Source organism: Phoxinus phoxinus (assembly GCF_949152265.1).
Source record: "Phoxinus phoxinus genome assembly, chromosome: 22".
NCBI classification, from domain to species: domain Eukaryota; kingdom Metazoa; phylum Chordata; class Actinopteri; order Cypriniformes; family Leuciscidae; genus Phoxinus; species Phoxinus phoxinus.
The window spans coordinates 12,090,721-12,108,562 of NC_136897.1; the positions used below are offsets into that span (position 1 = coordinate 12,090,721).

At 41.1% G+C, this 17,842-nt stretch overlaps 2 protein-coding genes across 2 annotated transcripts in view; both read right to left on the bottom strand.

The window, feature by feature from the left end:
• The window catches only part of dnhd1 (dynein heavy chain domain 1), a 30,415-nt gene extending 28,571 nt beyond the window's left edge, over positions 1 to 1,844 (bottom strand). Inside the window, exons 1-2 of the mRNA XM_079597350.1 lie at positions 1,734 to 1,844; positions 1,448 to 1,651 (exon numbers count right to left, since the gene is read on the bottom strand). Of these exons, the coding sequence (XP_079453476.1) occupies positions 1,448 to 1,572 (125 nt within the window). The 5' untranslated portion in view covers positions 1,573 to 1,651; positions 1,734 to 1,844. The remainder of the gene's footprint in view (positions 1 to 1,447; positions 1,652 to 1,733) is intronic.
• An 8,794-nt stretch (positions 1,845 to 10,638) lies between these two features.
• zgpat (zinc finger, CCCH-type with G patch domain) lies at positions 10,639 to 17,258 on the bottom strand. Its single transcript, XM_079598351.1, has 7 exons — positions 17,102 to 17,258; positions 16,213 to 16,814; positions 15,396 to 15,529; positions 14,963 to 15,130; positions 13,257 to 13,373; positions 12,759 to 13,164; positions 10,639 to 11,282 (listed from the first exon to the last, which is right to left on the bottom strand). The coding sequence occupies exons 2-7, from the start codon at positions 16,767 to 16,769 to the stop codon at positions 11,144 to 11,146; spliced, it is 1,521 nt and encodes a 506-aa protein (XP_079454477.1). The 5' UTR covers positions 16,770 to 16,814; positions 17,102 to 17,258; the 3' UTR covers positions 10,639 to 11,143.
• Positions 17,259 to 17,842: the final 584 nt, after the last annotated feature.

Genomic DNA, 17,842 nt, shown 5'->3' on the forward strand with positions numbered 1-17,842 from the left:
GCTGAAGCTCAAACGTGCTGCGTAACATGAGAATGAACCCCATTGGTTCTTGCTGAAGCTCAAACGTGCTGCTTAACATGAGAATGAACCCCATTGGTTCTTGCAGAAGCTCAAACGTGCTGCGTAACATGAGAATGAACCCCATTGGTTCTTGCTGAAGCTCAAACGTGCTGCGTAACATGAGAATGAACCCCATTGGTTCTTGCTGAAGCTCAAACTTGCTGCTTAACATGAGAATGAACCCCATTGGTTCTTGCTGAAGCTCAAACGTGCTGCGTAACATGAGAATGAACCCCATTGGTTCTTGCAGAAGCTCAAACATGCTGCGTAACATGAGAATGAACCCCATTGGTTCTTGCTGAAGCTCAAACGTGCTGCGTTACATGAGAATGAACCCCATTGGTTCTTGCTGAAGCTCAAACTTGCTGGGTAACACAAGAATGAACCTCATTGGTTCTTGCTGAAGCTCAAACGTGCTGCGTAACATGAGAATGAACCTCATTGGTTCTTGCTGAAGCTCAAACGTGCTGCGTAACACAAGAATGAACCCCATTGGTTCTTGCTGAAGCTCAAACGTGCTGCGTTACATGAGAATGAACCCCATTGGTTCTTGCTGAAGCTCAAACGTGCTGCGTAACATGAGAATGAACCTCATTGGTTCTTGCTGAAGCTCAAACGTGCTGCGTAACACAAGAATGAACCTCATTGGTTCTTGCTGAAGCTGAAACGTGCTGCGTAACATGAGAATGAACCCCATTGGTTCTTGCTGAAGCTCAAACTTGCTGCTTAACATGAGAATGAACCCCATTGGTTCTTGCAGAAGCTCAAACGTGCTGCGTAACATGAGAATGAACCCCATTGGTTCTGGCTGAAGCTGAAACGTGCTGCGTAACATGAGAATGAACCCCATTGGTTCTTGCTGAAGCTCAAACTTGCTGCTTAACATGAGAATGAACCCCATTGGTTCTTGCAGAAGCTCAAACGTGCTGCGTAACATGAGAATGAACCCCATTGGTTCTTGCTGAAGCTCAAACTTGCTGCTTAACATGAGAATGAACCCCATTGGTTCTTGCAGAAGCTCAAACGTGCTGCGTAACATGAGAATGAACCCCATTGGTTCTGGCTGAAGCTCAAACGTGCTGCGTAACACAATAATGAATCTCATTGAGCTTCTGTTTACCACAACTGTGTGAGTTAATGACTGTTTATGTGAATAAAAAATAAATTCAATCTGTTCATCATATAAAGCTGTCGTAATTAGTTTTACAACCCTTTTATGAGCCAGAAATCTCTCAGATTTCATTAAAAAGATTTCATTTGTGTTCTGAAGATTGAACAAAAGTCTTACAGGTTTGAAACGACATGAGGGCGAGTAATTAATGTTAAGTAATGAATTAAAATTTTCGTTTTGGGGTGAACTAACCCTTTAAGACTAAAGTTAAGTCACCGTTTGAAGGTCTTGCGCAGTAAAGAATCTCGGAAAAATGGGATGTCTCTCAAAGCTCCCCAAAGCACAGACTCTCGATACCACTCTGCCAAGGTCCAGATTTCAATGCAGAAGCCATCCTGCATATGTATTATAGTTGTGGGGGAGAAGGTGTAGTAATCTGCGCCCGCCGCACTGCGTGAGACCACTCGCAAGTCATATGCTCTGATAAAAAAATAATATATTTATATCAAACTAAAATATTCTACTGCACAAAATGAATTTTAAATAAAATAATGACTGGCACCTGTAAGGACCATCTTCAGAAGCCTTCAAATAGTAAAATTCACGTTCCCCCAGATGCCTTTTCTTGGCTAATATCTCAACTACCTCAGTTCCAGTGAGTGGTTTGTATTTGGGTTTGCATTCTTTCCCTGTTTTAGTGTTTTCCTTTGGGACTGCAGGCTTCTCATGTTCAACACTTGGAAAAACAGACAAACTAATTACAATCATCAAAGCAAAACAGAGAATAGGCTAAGTGAGGGTCATGGAATCATCCAAAATGGAATCATTTGGCAATAGTCAACTTACCTGAATTGTCCGACACTTGAGTGCTGAATTTCTTTGACAGGAGTCACAAAACGGGGTCCTTCTTTCCACGCAGTCTCTCTGACTGCCAGTCCAATGCCCATCTGTGATACCAGCTGAGGTAGTTTAACAACAGACGGATCATTTTGCGGTGGAGACAAGGTCCTAAAACTCAAGGTGCGAAAAGGTGAGGGTTCTCGCTTAAATGCTGGTGTGGCAGAAAGAGATTCACGACTTAGCAGTCGGGGCTGAGAGGCAGCAGATTCAAAACTGCAGTCTGATGAGCAGTCAGACCTGTTTCCTCTTTTGCTTTGGGTGATCGCAGGTCCTGCAAAGCCATTTCCTTGAGGTTCTCTCTTCGGTGATGACATTACTGATTGCACATTGAGCTCGTGAGGAAGTCTTCTTCAAGCCCATCTTCTGGAAGAAAAAAAACAATCACTGTTTCATGTTGTCCAGGCAACATGAATCAAAGAGCAGTATATCTGTCCAAATAATGAGCACAGATCAGTTTACACTGACCACTTAATACTGCATTATTACAAATAAAATGTCCATGACTACAGTAGGCTACAATTAGCCTAGTAACTTATTTAGGCCCACAGCAGCCTACATTTTAGAGAAAATATTAAAATTAAAATTTGTCTAAAATAATTGAAATGGTGTAACTTAGTTGTTGGAACTCGAGTCCTTACGGAATTTAACCATGCATGTTTTACAACAAATAAAATAACATGGTTAATATAGTTAACCATGGTAACCACAAAGTAACCATGTTTTTGCTATACTAACCATAGTTTAAGCATGGTATTTGTAAAACTGTGGTTATACAAATCATTGTAACGTTAATCAATCCGCAAAAAATACATGGTTAGCCTAACGTTAACTTACTGCACTTTTACTATAGTAGTGTGATGAATAGAAGGAAATGGTTTGAATTAGGGGTGATTAATGTACACGCCCCCCTTTCATCTCAATGAATGGGTATTGCCTAATTGAATTAACGTATACAGCTGAGGTGGGAGGAGATGAGGATTATTTAAGGACGTTTTGAGTACTGCTCGAGAGAGAGAGTCGGGGGAGCTCTCACTTGTGGGGAAACGCTAAACGGCCGCTCGGGATAATTAGTGTCTCCGGCGGTGAAGACAGACAGTTAGTGGGGGGTAAATGTGCAAGAGAGTTAGGGAACGACTGCAGGCTAGGAGAGCTCCTGATCGATGCACTCAGAAACAGTACGCACAGAGAGACTGGAAGGACTGATGTTGTCTGTCAAGTGACGAAATTGATAAGGGGGATATCCTGTGTCTCCTCCTCGCCAGACGTTGAGCTCATCTGCCTGTGGACCAATAAACAACTAAAAGGGGGGTAACGTGTTTTATGTGATTGTGTGTTTTAACAGTTAATAAAGTATTGTGTGTTATCTGCTATCCGAGTGTGCTGGTCTCTGCCTCCCCTGAAGTCCGTTGGTTGTTACACTGGTGGCAGCGGTGGGATTTAATCCCTAACGATAATAAAACAACCGGACGATGGAGGGCGGAGCTGGGCACCGGGATGTTTTAGTGGCTACCCCTTCTACCTCAGCGGCTGTTGCTGCACCTCCGTCTGTAGCCACAGCGTCATCATCAAACGTGTCTATGGCACGTCCGGTATTTATGCCGGAGACCTTTACCGGCACGGGTCGGGAATGGTCTGATTGGAAAGAACAGTTTGAGATGGCAGCTGTGGTGAATAATTGGAATGACGGAATGAAATTGAAATTTATGGCACTTTTATTATCAGGGCGCGCTCGAGATATTTATAGTGGTCTTTCGTTAGAGGCCAAGCGCAGCTATGTTTTATTGAAAGACGCTTTGGGTAAATGTTTTGAACCATGTGAAACCGCAGAATGGAATCGTGTTAGTTTCTCGTCACGCAAGCGCATGCCGAATGAAACCTTACGTGAGTTTGGTAATGCGCTGCGGAGGTTAGTGACTAAAGCGTATTCTTCAGTAGGTGCAGATACCCAGGATTTATTGGCCAGAGATCATTTTATTTCACATGTGGGAAATGGGGAGACTCGTATTCGATTGCGCAGCATTAAACCTATCACTTTAGAAGAAGCAATAAATATTGCAAGCGAATTCGAACTTATTCAGGGGTTAGAACAATGTACGATTACCCCTGATGCTCGAGTGCGTGGTTTACATATTTCTGCGGCAGAAAGTAAGGTAGATGCGCTGACGGAGGTGGTGGATGCGCTTCGTAATGAAGTTCAGACTTTGCAAAAATCTGTACAACAACTTTGTGAGACAGTTCCCACATTATTAAGAAATAGCATTGTTGAACCGCCAACTATAAGTGGGGTCGGGAAAAGGCAGGTGCAACCTTTAGGGGGTGGTTGTTGGGAATGTGGATGTAATCGGCATATTAGGAGAGAATGCCCTTATGTGCAGGGAAACGGGAGGGGGCAGGCATCATAGGCCGAATGCCTGCCCCAATGCAGGATAATTTTTTTCAGTTGGCCTCATTTGTCCCAGGCAATCCGGGGATTTACCTTGCTGCGAAATTAGGTGGGTGTGATGTCAAACTTTTGGTTGATACAGGCGCACAAGTCTCAATAATACCGAAACATAGGTGGCTTACTATTACGAATGGCGGGGCTCACCTTGAACATCATGAGGGTGTGGTTAGAGTGGCTAACGGGGGGAGGATGCCGATTTTGGGTCGTTGGCAGACGGTATGCCAATTTGATTCCCTATCTGTCATCACAGAGTTTCTTGTGGCAGATTTGGAGCCTCAGGAAATTCTGCTTGGCTCTGACTTTTTACTAAAATATGGCGCTATTATTAATCTCGATCAAAAGAGCTGTCGATTGATGGGAAAACAGATTCCCCTCTTGTTTGGCAATAATAAGGGTATGCAGCCCTGTGATGTGATTGTGCACGTTGATACATCTGTTCCACCTCGTAGTGAAGTTTTGATTACAGGGGCGGTGGAGGGGGCGTCTGATAGTTTACAGGGCATGTTAGAACCTTCTTCCTCCCTTTATAACCATTGTGACCTTTTGGTGGCAAGGGTAGTGTGTAGGGTGGAGCAGGGTATTTTGCCCGTTCGTGTAATCAATGTCACTGATGACACTCATATTTTAAAGCGTGGGATGAAAGTGGGTAAGTTATTTTTTGATGTTGTGGTAGAGGGAGGAGACGTGGCTATGGGTAATAGGCCCACATTCTCTGTGGATACGCTTATAGATCGGCTGAATTTACATGAAAAGGGCTTTGGGGAGGCTGAAACGCGTGCAGTGCGTGAGTTATTGTGCAAAAATCTATCCGTTTTTAGTGTAAATGATGCAGATTTAGGACGGACACAGTTAATAACGCATCAGATCGAGACGGGGGATGCCAAACCTATTAAATTACACCCGCGTCGTGTTCCCCTTCATCTGCAAGATGAAGTAACTGAGCATATTAAGGATATGCAGGTAAACGGAATTGTACAGCCGTCGTGTAGCCCGTGGGGGGCGCCTGTGGTCCCTGTGCGAAAGAAAGACGGGACCCTTCGATTTTGCGTTGACTATAGGCGGTTGAATGATGTAACGCGGAAAGATGCGTATCCCCTACCGCGTATTGATGATGCGCTGGATAGCCTTGCCCATGCTCAGTGGTTTTCTACTCTTGACCTGGCCAGTGGATACTGGCAGGTCGAGGTAGACCCTAGAGATAAACATAAGACCGCGTTTATAACACGACAGGGGCTATTTGAATTTAATGTTTTAAGTTTTGGGTTGTGCAACGCACCAAGCACATTTCAGCGCCTTATGGATTTGGTGTTGGCAGATTTACAGTGGACCACTTGCCTTGTTTATCTAGATGACATTATTGTTTTTGGGAGAACATTTGGGGAACATCTACAACGGCTGGATGAGGTCCTGGGTAAATTACGCCACGCGAACCTGAAGGTTAAACCATCTAAATGCACATTGTTTGCTACTCAGGTCCGTTATTTGGGACACGTTATATCGGCTGAGGGAATACGAGCGGACCCAGCTAAAATAGATGCGGTGAGACAATGGCCTGTACCAAATAATCAAACTGAAGTTCGGAGTTTTGTGGGGCTGGCATCTTACTATCGGCGATTTATTGAGGGGTTCGCTGAGATTGCGCGGCCATTACATCGCCTTACTGAGAAAGGTCGAAAATTTAAATGGGATGGTGAGTGCCAGCGGGCGTTTTTACAGCTTAAAACAGCCCTTGTGACAACTCCAGTTCTTGCGTATCCTGACCCGCACAAAGCATTCATTTTAGACACTGATGCGAGTGATATGGGCATCGGTGCTGTTTTGTCACAAGAGGTGGATGGCTTAGAGCGGGTTGTGGCGTATGCTAGTCGAGCTTTAACGAAACAGGAACGTAGGTATGCCACAACGAAAAAGGAGTTGCTTAGTTTGGTAGTATTTACTAAATACTTTAAGCATTATTTGCTTGGGAAAGAATTTATATTGCGTACTGACCATAGCTCCTTAAGGTGGCTTCATAATTTTCAGGGGCTGGAAGGACAGCTGGCTAGATGGGTTGAACAGTTGGCCAGTTTTCAGTACAAAATTGTGCACCGCCCCGGGAAAAAGCATGTTAATGCTGATGCGCTTTCACGCTTGCCATCATTTGGTGCCAAGTGTGAAGATTTTTCAGATCCATGTTTGGAGGTTAGTGCTTCTGTTTGTGCTGTATGTGAAACTGCTTCTTCGGGAGAAATTGATGATGAGTTGGTGGGGGCGCAGAAGAAGGATGCCGTTTTACAGATGGTAGAACAGCTGCGGTTGCGGGGGGAGGAGGGGCGTGCTGAAGCACAGACAAGAGAAGAGGTGAGAGGGTTTTTGCCCGTGTGGGAGCAGCTGGAGTTTGAGCGAGGGCGGTTAGTGCGTAAACCGCCCCTTAATACAGATGCTGCATCAAAAATCCAGGTGGTCCTTCCAAAGGTGATGGTTCCAGAGGTTTTGAAAATGTTGCATAATTCTGCTACGGGTGGTCATCTGGGTGTGCAAAAATTGCAAGCGAAAGTGAAAGACCGGTTCTACTGGCCCGGGTGGTTTGGGGATGTAAAGAAGTGGTGTAGGGAATGTACGGAATGTGCATCGCGTAAATCTTCAACACCGAATGTTCGTGCCCCTTTGCAGCCTTCTTTTGTTTCTCGGCCTTTTGAACGGGTAGCGGTGGACATCCTGGGCCCTTTGCCCTTAACGGGAGAGAAGAATAAGTATATCCTGGTAATTGGGGATTATTTCTCAAAGTGGACAGAAGCTTTTGCGCTTCCAAATCAAGAAGCAGTGTCCATAGCTAAAGTTTTGGTGCAGGAGTGGGTGTGTAGATTTGGGGTCCCACGCAGTATTCACTCGGATCAAGGTCGAAACTTTGAATCAAAGTTATTTACAGAGTTGTGTGGCTTGCTGCAGATGCATAAAACAAGAACTACAGCTTATCATCCACAGTCGAACGGGATGGTGGAGCGGTTTAATCGTACTTTACTTTCCATGTTGTCTTTGTTTGTGGATAGTAACCAGCAGAATTGGGACACGCTCCTACCATACGTTATGATGGCTTATAGGAGCAGTATACATGCTACTACAGGGTTTTCGCCATACAGGGTTCTGTTTGGACGAGAGATAGTTTTGCCTGTGGATGTTGTATTGGGAGTGGGGGAGACGGAACATTTTGAGTCAGCAAATGAGTATGTGGAGAAAGTAGCTGAAAGCTTGTCTACGGTAGTAGAGGCTGTGAAAGTACATCAACTGAAAGCATCAGGGAGGCAGAAACGATGTTTTGATATAAAGGTTTCCCATCAGTTTTATGCAGAAGGGGAATGGGTGTGGGTGAAAAATAGGGTGCGTAAGCGTGGGCTGTGTCCGAAGTTACAAAGGCATTTTGTGGGACCATTTGTTGTCATTGAGCGGGTTACGGATGTCTTGTATCGAATAGCGCCAAAAGAAAAAGGGCTTGAGCGAGTTGTGCATTTTAATCGTCTTAAGCCATACGTTTTTAATTTATTTGCAGGAAGGCCGGAATTGCAGAGTGTTGGGGGGGAAAGGAGTGCACCGCATCCTGACCCTGCACTGCTGACTGATTCGGCACTGCATCCTGACCCTGCACTGCTGGCTGATTCGGCACCGCATCCTGACCCTGCACCGCATCCTGACCCTGCACAGCTGACTGATTCGGCACCGCATCCTGACCCTGCACTCTTGGCTGACTCTGCATCGCATCCTGACCCTGCACGGCTGGCTGATTCGGCACCGCATCCTGACCCTGCACTACTGGCTGACTCTGCACCGCATCCTGACCCTGCACGGCTGGCTGATTCGGCACCGCATCCTGACCCTGCACTACTGGCTGACTCTGCACCGCATCCTGACCCTGCACTGCTGGCTGACTCTGCACCGCATCCTGACCCTGCACTGCTGGCTGATTCGGCAATACTTCCTGGCTCTGTTCTGCATCCGGATCCTGGGTTGGATGCTGTGATGCCGTTTGTTTCCAACCTGTTTCCTGCCCCTACATTGGATGTGTCTGCAGCTCTTTCTGGTGACAACTCTGGTGTGGCTGTGCCTAGTGGATCTGTAGCCCGTGAGTCCTGGTCTGAGACAAATAAAGGATTTACTGAGGGACGTTTGCCGCGGGCCAGGAGGGTACCGGCCCGGTTTTTGGACTATGAATTATCTGCTTGACTCGAGGACGAGTCTTTTTCGCTTGGGAGGGGGGTGGTGTGATGAATAGAAGGAAATGGTTTGAATTAGGGGTGATTAATGTACACGCCCCCCTTTCATCTCAATGAATGGGTATTGCCTAATTGAATTAACGTATACAGCTGAGGTGGGAGGAGATGAGGATTATTTAAGGACGTTTTGAGTACTGCTCGAGAGAGAGAGTCGGGGGAGCTCTCACTTGTGGGGAAACGCTAAACGGCCGCTCGGGATAATTAGTGTCTCCGGCGGTGAAGACAGACAGTTAGTGGGGGGTAAATGTGCAAGAGAGTTAGGGAACGACTGCAGGCTAGGAGAGCTCCTGATCGATGCACTCAGAAACAGTACGCACAGAGAGACTGGAAGGACTGATGTTGTCTGTCAAGTGACGAAATTGATAAGGGGGATATCCTGTGTCTCCTCCTCGCCAGACGTTGAGCTCATCTGCCTGTGGACCAATAAACAACTAAAAGGGGGGTAACGTGTTTTATGTGATTGTGTGTTTTAACAGTTAATAAAGTATTGTGTGTTATCTGCTATCCGAGTGTGCTGGTCTCTGCCTCCCCTGAAGTCCGTTGGTTGTTACAGTAGGCTAACGTAAACCACGGTTCATTGCACGTAACTTACATTACATTAACGTAAAAGCATAGTACGGTATAAGTACACTGCACATGCGTTATATATATTTGTCATTTTCACAGTTTAAAGGCCTAACGTTACTTTAATTTATATACTCCCGAGGCAGTGTAACGTTAGCCTATGTTGCTTGGATACAAAGAGAGAGAAACAATCGCAAAGTTGGTTGGTCAGACAAAAAGATAACGACTGTGCTGTATAGCCCGATTTGTGAATAATAATAATAATAAAAAGTAATTCAACATCATTCAAATATAAATACAACATAGTGAAGTAAATTTGTCTTACCTGGGATCAAATCTCAGCGCATCGGATCGGTTACGGGTTAGTAAGCACTGTTCCCATGGAAACAGCCCCAAACGCTACTCTGTGGACGTTAAAATACTTATTTGGCAAATAAACTATTATGTACGAGTACGAATATGGAAAACAAATTCATATACGGCAGGAAAATTAAAACTAACCTTTGGAAAAGACCCATTTAAATGGACCTTCGAGTCAATCTGTTGACAAATAAGTTACACATGATAACGTTAACGTGATTAGAAATTCTTTAACATTAGGACTGGCTAAAATACACAATATTAATACATATTATCTGTACAATGGTAGAGTCAAAAGGCTCACCGTAGCCTACTAGTTGCATACAGTTATTATCCCTATGGGAAATATACCTGGCTGCTTTTAGAGGGGTTTGGTGAGAGACCGAATTACCCATCAAACAATCATCGGCTATGACAGGCTGTGAAGGCCTACTGTGGTGTCTGTTCCATTAAGCTTATTGACCGGCATTTTAGATGGATTAATAGTTTAACAATAGACTGTCCTTTAGGCTACTGTGGCTTAAGCTTTACTTTTTACGCCTATCTATCTTGCAGAAATGTATCCTCTCCAGAAACGTAACGTTATGCAAACCACATTGTTTTATAAGTGCAGTTGTGCAAATGGACTGAATCATTAAAATAGATTTTTTAATAAATCAAATGTAAATTCATGTCCCAGTTAAACTTAACATAATCACATTTTCCTGGTTACATAAACATTATTTTACATTACATCAAAAAAGAAACCAAATACAATTATATTTTTGTATTGTTTCATTTATTAAAACCATGTATAGGTTCATCTCATAAAACATGGTCACTCACAGACACGAAGATGTATCTCTAATTTCCCCAAGCTGTTTACCCATCATCATGTTTTCAGGTCATTTCAAGTTTGATTTAGACGTGACAAAGCGGTAATATCTAAGTGGCTGTGTTGTTTACTTTAAAAAAAAATTAGTATTCCCAACACCATCATAATTTGTTCGTTCAGACGGACACATAGGATTTATCATAAAACCCAATCATAGCACAATGGAGGCATTGCCTCCTCTCATGTGACTTATATTCATTCTCAATTACCCCCCACTAAACCCTCTGCACGCTTCAGGGGGACTGTTAAAACTCAATGGGCTCATGGGGGGCACGAGAGACGAGGCGTCCCGCTGTAACTACCTAAGTGTCGCTGTTGGACAGTGTTACTTTAGAAAAAAAGAAGTGACTTATACACTTTTTTAAATGTAATTATATAATATTTGCATCGTTTTATTTTTATAAAATGGATTGGATTTATACAATGGCACTGCATCCATTGTAAAATGCAATGATAAAAATGTATTTCACAAATTCATCATCATGTAGATTGTTTTTTAATACCCAATAACTGTATTAATGTTTGAACACACTAAACAAAATTCCAAATAACAGTATATAAAAAAAAAAAAAACAGTAGATTTGTCAGAATTCAGTCATTTTCTTATGCGTGTCTGCTTTCGTTTGCTCTCTCTGGATGGACTGTTCCTGAGCCTTAAGCTGCTCCAGCAACTTGCGGGAAGCAGCGAGCTTCTCCTCCATTCGACTGATCAATGTAGCATCCCTGAGGACAGAGAGAAAGGAAAGACTTAAAGAAACTGAGAGAGACACAAAAAATAACAGTGAGTGTTGGGGAATAAAACTGAAAGCATCAAAACAGCTAACCTCACTTTTTCCAGCAGTGACAATGGGTAATTAACAGCAGTTTTCACGATTTTTGGAAAGCTATTATATGAGCAGCTTTACGGCAGAGAAAACGAAGGTAATCAAACATGCTCTCCCAAAAAAATTGTTCTAAAGGGTCTGATTAATTTTAATGGATTGCTTTGTTCATACATAGATTGTACAGCTGTTTGAGTTTTTTTCTCCAAATTCATTCAATATTCATATATTTATCGATGTCTAGTCAACCAGTTTGTCCGGGCAACTCATTTAAATGGTTTAATTAAAAAATTAATAGTCATAATAATTAATCGTTTGAACAACTTATTTAAATGGTCTACATTCAAAAATGAGTCGTCAGAAAGTCTGAGGCTGCATACTTCCATACTGTATAGCAAGCAAAAAACAGTATGTGACAAAAGTAGTATGTCCAAATTCACAGTACTCATAAAAAAGTAGACAAAAAGTACATGGATCTTCCGGCGAGATTGAGTGTGCAAAAGATAGACACTTTAATATCCCATGAGGCCACAGGAGAGGATTTGTGAATGACACTGGTAGGTCACATGATAATACGGATTACATCCATCCTACACACATTCATACTATATAGAACGCACTGTTTTAGCAGTTGTGGAGTAATTACTTATTCAAAATAAGTAATCCAATCAATTTGTTTCTCTGTGGTGAAAATCAAGCTTTTAATGTTGTTTTTATGTCTTTGTGGTGTTTTTAATATTCTTTAAGACAAACCATGGGCAAATTCATAAGTCAGCATTAGTATTTTCTCTTTAAAAGAGTTAAAACTTTTGACAGTCTCAAAAACGTGGTTTGAAATCGCTGGTTTTTCCTGACGTCACAAACGAAACTACCTTTTAACCAATCGCGTCAACGCGTGGATCTCTGAGCTGGTGTGGGTGGAGGCGGGGCTAATTTGCATATTTATAGAACCGCTTATACTAAATGAGGCATGGGCGTAGAGTTACATTCAGATCAAAAATGAGTTTTAAGGGATACAATTATTGACTAGAGGGACTTTAAATGAAAGAAATGAGTCATCAAACAGTCAGATTCATCTAATTGATTCATTTGGAAAACTCATTGAAATGGTCTACATTCAAAAATGAGTCATCAGAAAGTCTGATTCAGCCAATCGGTTTGTTCAGACAGCTCATTTAAATTCAGTTTAATGCTACCTAAATCAAACTAAATGATTTGTTCAATTGAAATGAGCTAAATAATTTGTATGCCCATAAGTCTCCAAACAGGTTCAAATTTCAAAAGAGCAGACGCCAGTTGAACCGCTTCCGCAACGCTGATAAGGGTAATATTGAGAAAGAGGGGGTGATGAAAGGGAAAGAAAATGAGGAAAGCATACCTTCCATTCCTTTTTTTAAGAGACTTAGTGAGTTGCTGGATCTCCCTCTCCACTTGAGTGACTTTCTCGGTGGCCTGGAACAGACGAACATTCAGTGAACGTTTGACGCTCTTTCCGCCCCTGTAGGCCTCTGCGCCAGTGACGGATGAGCTTGATGAATGAGATGCAGGCTGAGATCCGCCACCAAGCTTAGAGTTCAGGAAATCAAAAACATTGTGGCGCGTTGATGTGGAGGCCTTTCTCTTCCTCTGTTTAGCCTTCGGTTTACGTGAGGCCGGGTTATCCTTAGCGATAGCGGCTGCAGTCTTTCTCTGAGTGAGCTCAGCACATATGTCCAATGAGCGGCCCTTGGGAAGAACCACTGCCAGAACTGGCTCTACACGACCAGAGAGGGTTTTCCCCAAACCTATGCATACACAGAGACACTAGTTAGAAACTCATGCACAAGACAGAAACGTGTTCTGATGGTTTAGACTGACGTCTGTTATGGTCACCTACCTTTGCCAAGCTCATAACCCATTTGCAGCATAAGCTTGGAGCCAATGCCACGTGTGTGAGCCTCCCAACCGCAAAATTCTGCACCGTTTACCTGGGCCATATCCTCTGCTATTGATACTGTAATGAGATACAAAGTCAAATTGATTTCAACAATACCCTGTAAATGTGTTGAATAGCTCCAAATCTATGCATCTGTATTGGGCAGTGAACCTGCACATCTTCTCTAATAACTGTTAAACTGCAGGTAGACATGTTATTGTGGGGTTAATTCATTTGACCCTTGAATTGAGCTGACATTTTGAAAAATTATTCAGCAAAAGGTCCATGTTGCTTAGCTGGAAACAGTTAACATGCACGCTGACATTGTTAATTGTAATCTGATCATAGATGGGTAAATCTCACAGTAATTAATCCAATTCACACTTTAAAGGGAACATAACATGACTTGAGCGCTTGAAAACAAGTCCTCTAGATCAGTGTTTCCAAACCGTGTTCCCTTATCTGACCCATATATTTCTGGTCTTTGAGTCTTTACTGATGAGTTGAATAAGGTTTGGGAAACACTGCTCAAGATAATGCGCACGCGTCGAATGTGTGAACTTTGAGAGCTTTCGACGGAGCAAAATGTGGAAAATTAAGTATTGGAGTGCATTGACTGTTTAAATATAATTTAAGTGGAGCAAATTGTAACCCTCCTAATGCACAAGTATTATTTTATAACACAACTACTGCATGACCTAATTCTACATCTCTTAATGCTACCCCATACGTAAACTTAAGTCCCCCTGAGGTTAAATAAAAAAAGTTTTTAATGTTGTTTATATGTCTGTTTGTGGTGTTTTTAATATTCTTTAAGACAAACCATGTGCAAATTCAGTATTTTCTCCTTAAAACTGCAGTCAACCAAAGACAGTCTCAAAAACGCGGTTTAAAAATCGCTGGTGTTTCTGACGTCACAAAACTACCTTGTAACCAATCACGTCAACGTGTAATCATCAACGAGAGTGGAGGCGGGGCTAATTTGCATATTCATAGAGCATGTATCTTAAATTAGTCAAGGGTGTAGTTACATTCATTCTATTTTAAGTCATGAAAAAAAAATCAAAGAAAAACATTTTATATTTTGGTGATCAAAGATGAGTTTTAATGGATCAAATGATTGACTACAGGGGGACTTAAGCAACCTTTCAAACTAATAAGTAGAAATTAAGTGTTTATTGAGGCAAAAGTCATAGCTAATAGTTAGGTAATAGTGAGAATTGGACCCTAAACAAAAGTGTGACCTTTTTGTGAATTGTACTGAACTCGTATCGAGCTGTGACCCCAAAACCAAGGTACGTACAGAACCGAGACTTCTGTGTACCGTTACACCCCAAACAAACACTTTCATTTAAATATACATTTTTCACATTGCAGCATGATAACAATATTGCTTTATATGTTAAATTAATGAGAATGTAGGGGAATATGCTTTTTTGTTATGAAAATGATGTCACAGTCAAAAACCTCTTGATGGTTTTAAAAATATTCTTTGTTTTCTTTGTTTATCTTTTTAGCAAAATAAAATTTATTTATTTAGTTTTTGCAGAGAAATAAGAAAACCTGGACAGTTCTTTCAAAGGATTCACACAGATATATTTTCCTCAGACTGTGCATTCTAGTATATAATGCACATCCCAGGAAATGGTGTAATTACGCTTTAGCACCTTTAGCATAGCCGGCATCACACTGGTCAGTATCATCCTCAGAGTCCGATGAGGAAGAAGAGGAATAATCATCCTGACGAAGAGGAGGAATGATCCCATCAGCCTCCAGCACAGCCTCTTTCAACAGCAGCGAGTTAAATTTCACTGTGTAAAAACCACCTTCAATTTCTGGAAACAGAGAAGCACAATGTCCCATGCCCGCTTGTAATGTCTTGCACTGTTTCACCAGATCGAGTGAATGCACTGTTGTGTTTTTGTACAGTCTATGTTTGAAGCTGCAATTTTCCATTAAATGTCCCCTTGGGGATCAATAAAGATTCTCTCTCTGTCGTGTAAATTGTGGGGAAGGTAACAACAAAATTATATCATGTAGCAATATCTGTTCTTCCTTTTATTTTATTTTGTTGGTGGTCAAATAACTCTGGTTTTGTACCTGATATTCTGGCTGGATACCAGATGCCATCTTCATGCTTGGCCAAACACGCAGAGCCCGACTCCATGTTACTGATGTCAGCCTCCAGGAAGTCTCTGAGCTCTGATACACACACCACCTCACCATGAGAGAACCTGATAAACACACACTCTGGTCATGACGGTGGCAAGATTAATACATTTCTTAAAATATCAGATCACTTTTTATGAAAAGACAACTAGATTAGTGTTAAAATGTTATCTGGTTTAACTCCCCCAAAAAATGTAATTTTTTGAACTCAAGTAATTATTAAATGTATGATATATATATATAATTTTATTTTTTTTAAATGTTTTACCTTGAAAATATAATAAAAAAGTTTCATATATTTTTTTATTTTATTTAGGTAATTATTCCATGCATGCTATTTATATATATAAAATATTTTTTACCTTTAAAAAAAATATATTTTTTAAGTGCTGGGCAACGATTACATTATACATTTGTGCTGGGCATCCAAAATAAAAGTTTGTGTTTCCATAATATAAGTGTGTGTACTGTGGATAATTATTTTGTATATAAAAATACACACACATGCTTGAATATATTTAAGAAATATTTGCATGTATATACCGTGTATAGATTTATATATAATTTATATTATATATAAATATCTTATATATAAATAACTAATTTTTCTTAAATATATACATGCACGTGTGTCTATTTATATATAAATATAATATATAATGGAAACACAACCCAGCACTAATATATATATTAGGGGGGAGTGTGTGCTGTGTATGTGTGTGTGTGGGGGGGTAATAAAATGCAGCACCTGCAGTTGTCCATGAAACGGCACTTTCCTTCAAGGTAGAAGCCGCAGGGTTTCATAGATTTGTGTGTGGGATGAAGGTAAAACACCCGGACTCGGGCCTCTTCTTCTTCTTCTGGCTCTTCATGGCAAACCACCATGGCGTTATGGTACTCTAGGGTTCCCCATGAGGTACGGTACGGCGCACATACCTTAGTTCCACTTATATCCTCCTCTTCAGGTTCAGGTTCAGGTTCAGGTTCAGTGTTTTGTATTACCTCAACAGAGTTCTTTGACAGTTCCGCATTGAAAGCTGCAAACTCATCATCCAAAGCCAACTCCTGAGTAAGCGATGTGGGATTTTGGTTTGTCGAGTGCTCCTCCAAAGAGGCCAGCAGTTGGCTTTTTCTGACAGACAGCAGACTGGATTCTGTGAGCTCAATGAGCTGCTGCAGGTCCTCCTTTAGCTTCAGCAGGTCAGCCTGCTCCGCTGAGCCCAAACCAGCAGATAAAGCCACATCCACCTGCTGAAGCTGAGCGCTGTAGGTCTTGATGGCTTCTTCTAGACTGCTTTCATCCATAGTGAGGATCAAGTTCTTACATGACAGGAGCTTACTGTGGCAACACTGCAGGAATAGAGCAGGCAAAGAAAGGGATCGTGCAAACGTCACATTATAAAAAACTTTTTGCAGATTTCAAAATCAGCTCCTTATTTTAAAATGATTAGCTGTTCGTGTGTTAAATACGTGGGATATCTCATGAGAAAATATAATGAAGCCGGTTAGCTTTAAAGCTACGTTAGACAGCCCAATAGTTAACGTTAGCACTCTCTAGCTAGTTTCATTTCTATCGTAATTCAAATACACTACTTTACGTTTGTACATGTTACAATGGTTAAACATTACAGACTTACATTTTAAATCTTCCGTTGATCGTGTTCATGGCATTGTTTTGTTTCTGTTTGGACAGAGACGGTGAAAATTTCTTCTACTGGGATTCACTCAACTTTGACCTCAGATACGTCATCAGTCAGCGCTTCCTACAAACAGCTTATTTACGTTTTTTTGCATTTTTTTATTAGACTAAAAATTATACATAAACAAACTGTGAAAAAGTTCCTATGAAACAAAATCTAAATATTACTCATTCCCAGACACGTCTTTTATTATTTTGAGTGTATAATTAACACACAAACACACACACTATTTGTCTTTAATTCATACAGTTTGTATGTATTCGTGTATTTATACATTTAATGCTTGAATATATTTTTTTTGAAAACTAAAATAAAACTGTATTTCCAATTAATTTTAACTTCTAAAATGTGTTTATATATATATATATATATATATATATATATATAAACACTGTACATTATTAATAATGATATTATCTTAGCATTGTACTTTGCATTATATTAAAAATGAAAATAGTAATGAATCATTCATCCCAACATTTTCCCTGTGATTTGTTTATATAAACACATTCAGGAAAATATATTTTCTTGGGAGAATATATTTTAATCATTAAGGTCAATACTATGCTACTTCATGGTACAGGGAACATAAAATTGTCAGATGACTGAAATCACACAAACCGTTTTTCATTTAAAAATGAATTAACATTCATTAAAAGAACTTGTGAAACACAATTT

What these genes read in the sequence shown, in the direction of transcription:
- zgpat (XM_079598351.1), bottom strand. Translation starts at nt 16,769, where the DNA reads ATGGATGAAAGCAGTCTAGAAGAAGCCATCAAGACCTACAGCGCTCAG. An exon ending in TGATGCCGGCTATGCTAAAG is followed by an intron (nt 13,374 to 14,962) that starts GTGCTAAAGCGT and finishes ATCTCATTACAG; the next exon opens with TATCAATAGCAGAGGATATG. An exon ending in GGGTTATGAGCTTGGCAAAG is followed by an intron (nt 13,165 to 13,256) that starts GTAGGTGACCAT and finishes GTGTATGCATAG; the next exon opens with GTTTGGGGAAAACCCTCTCT.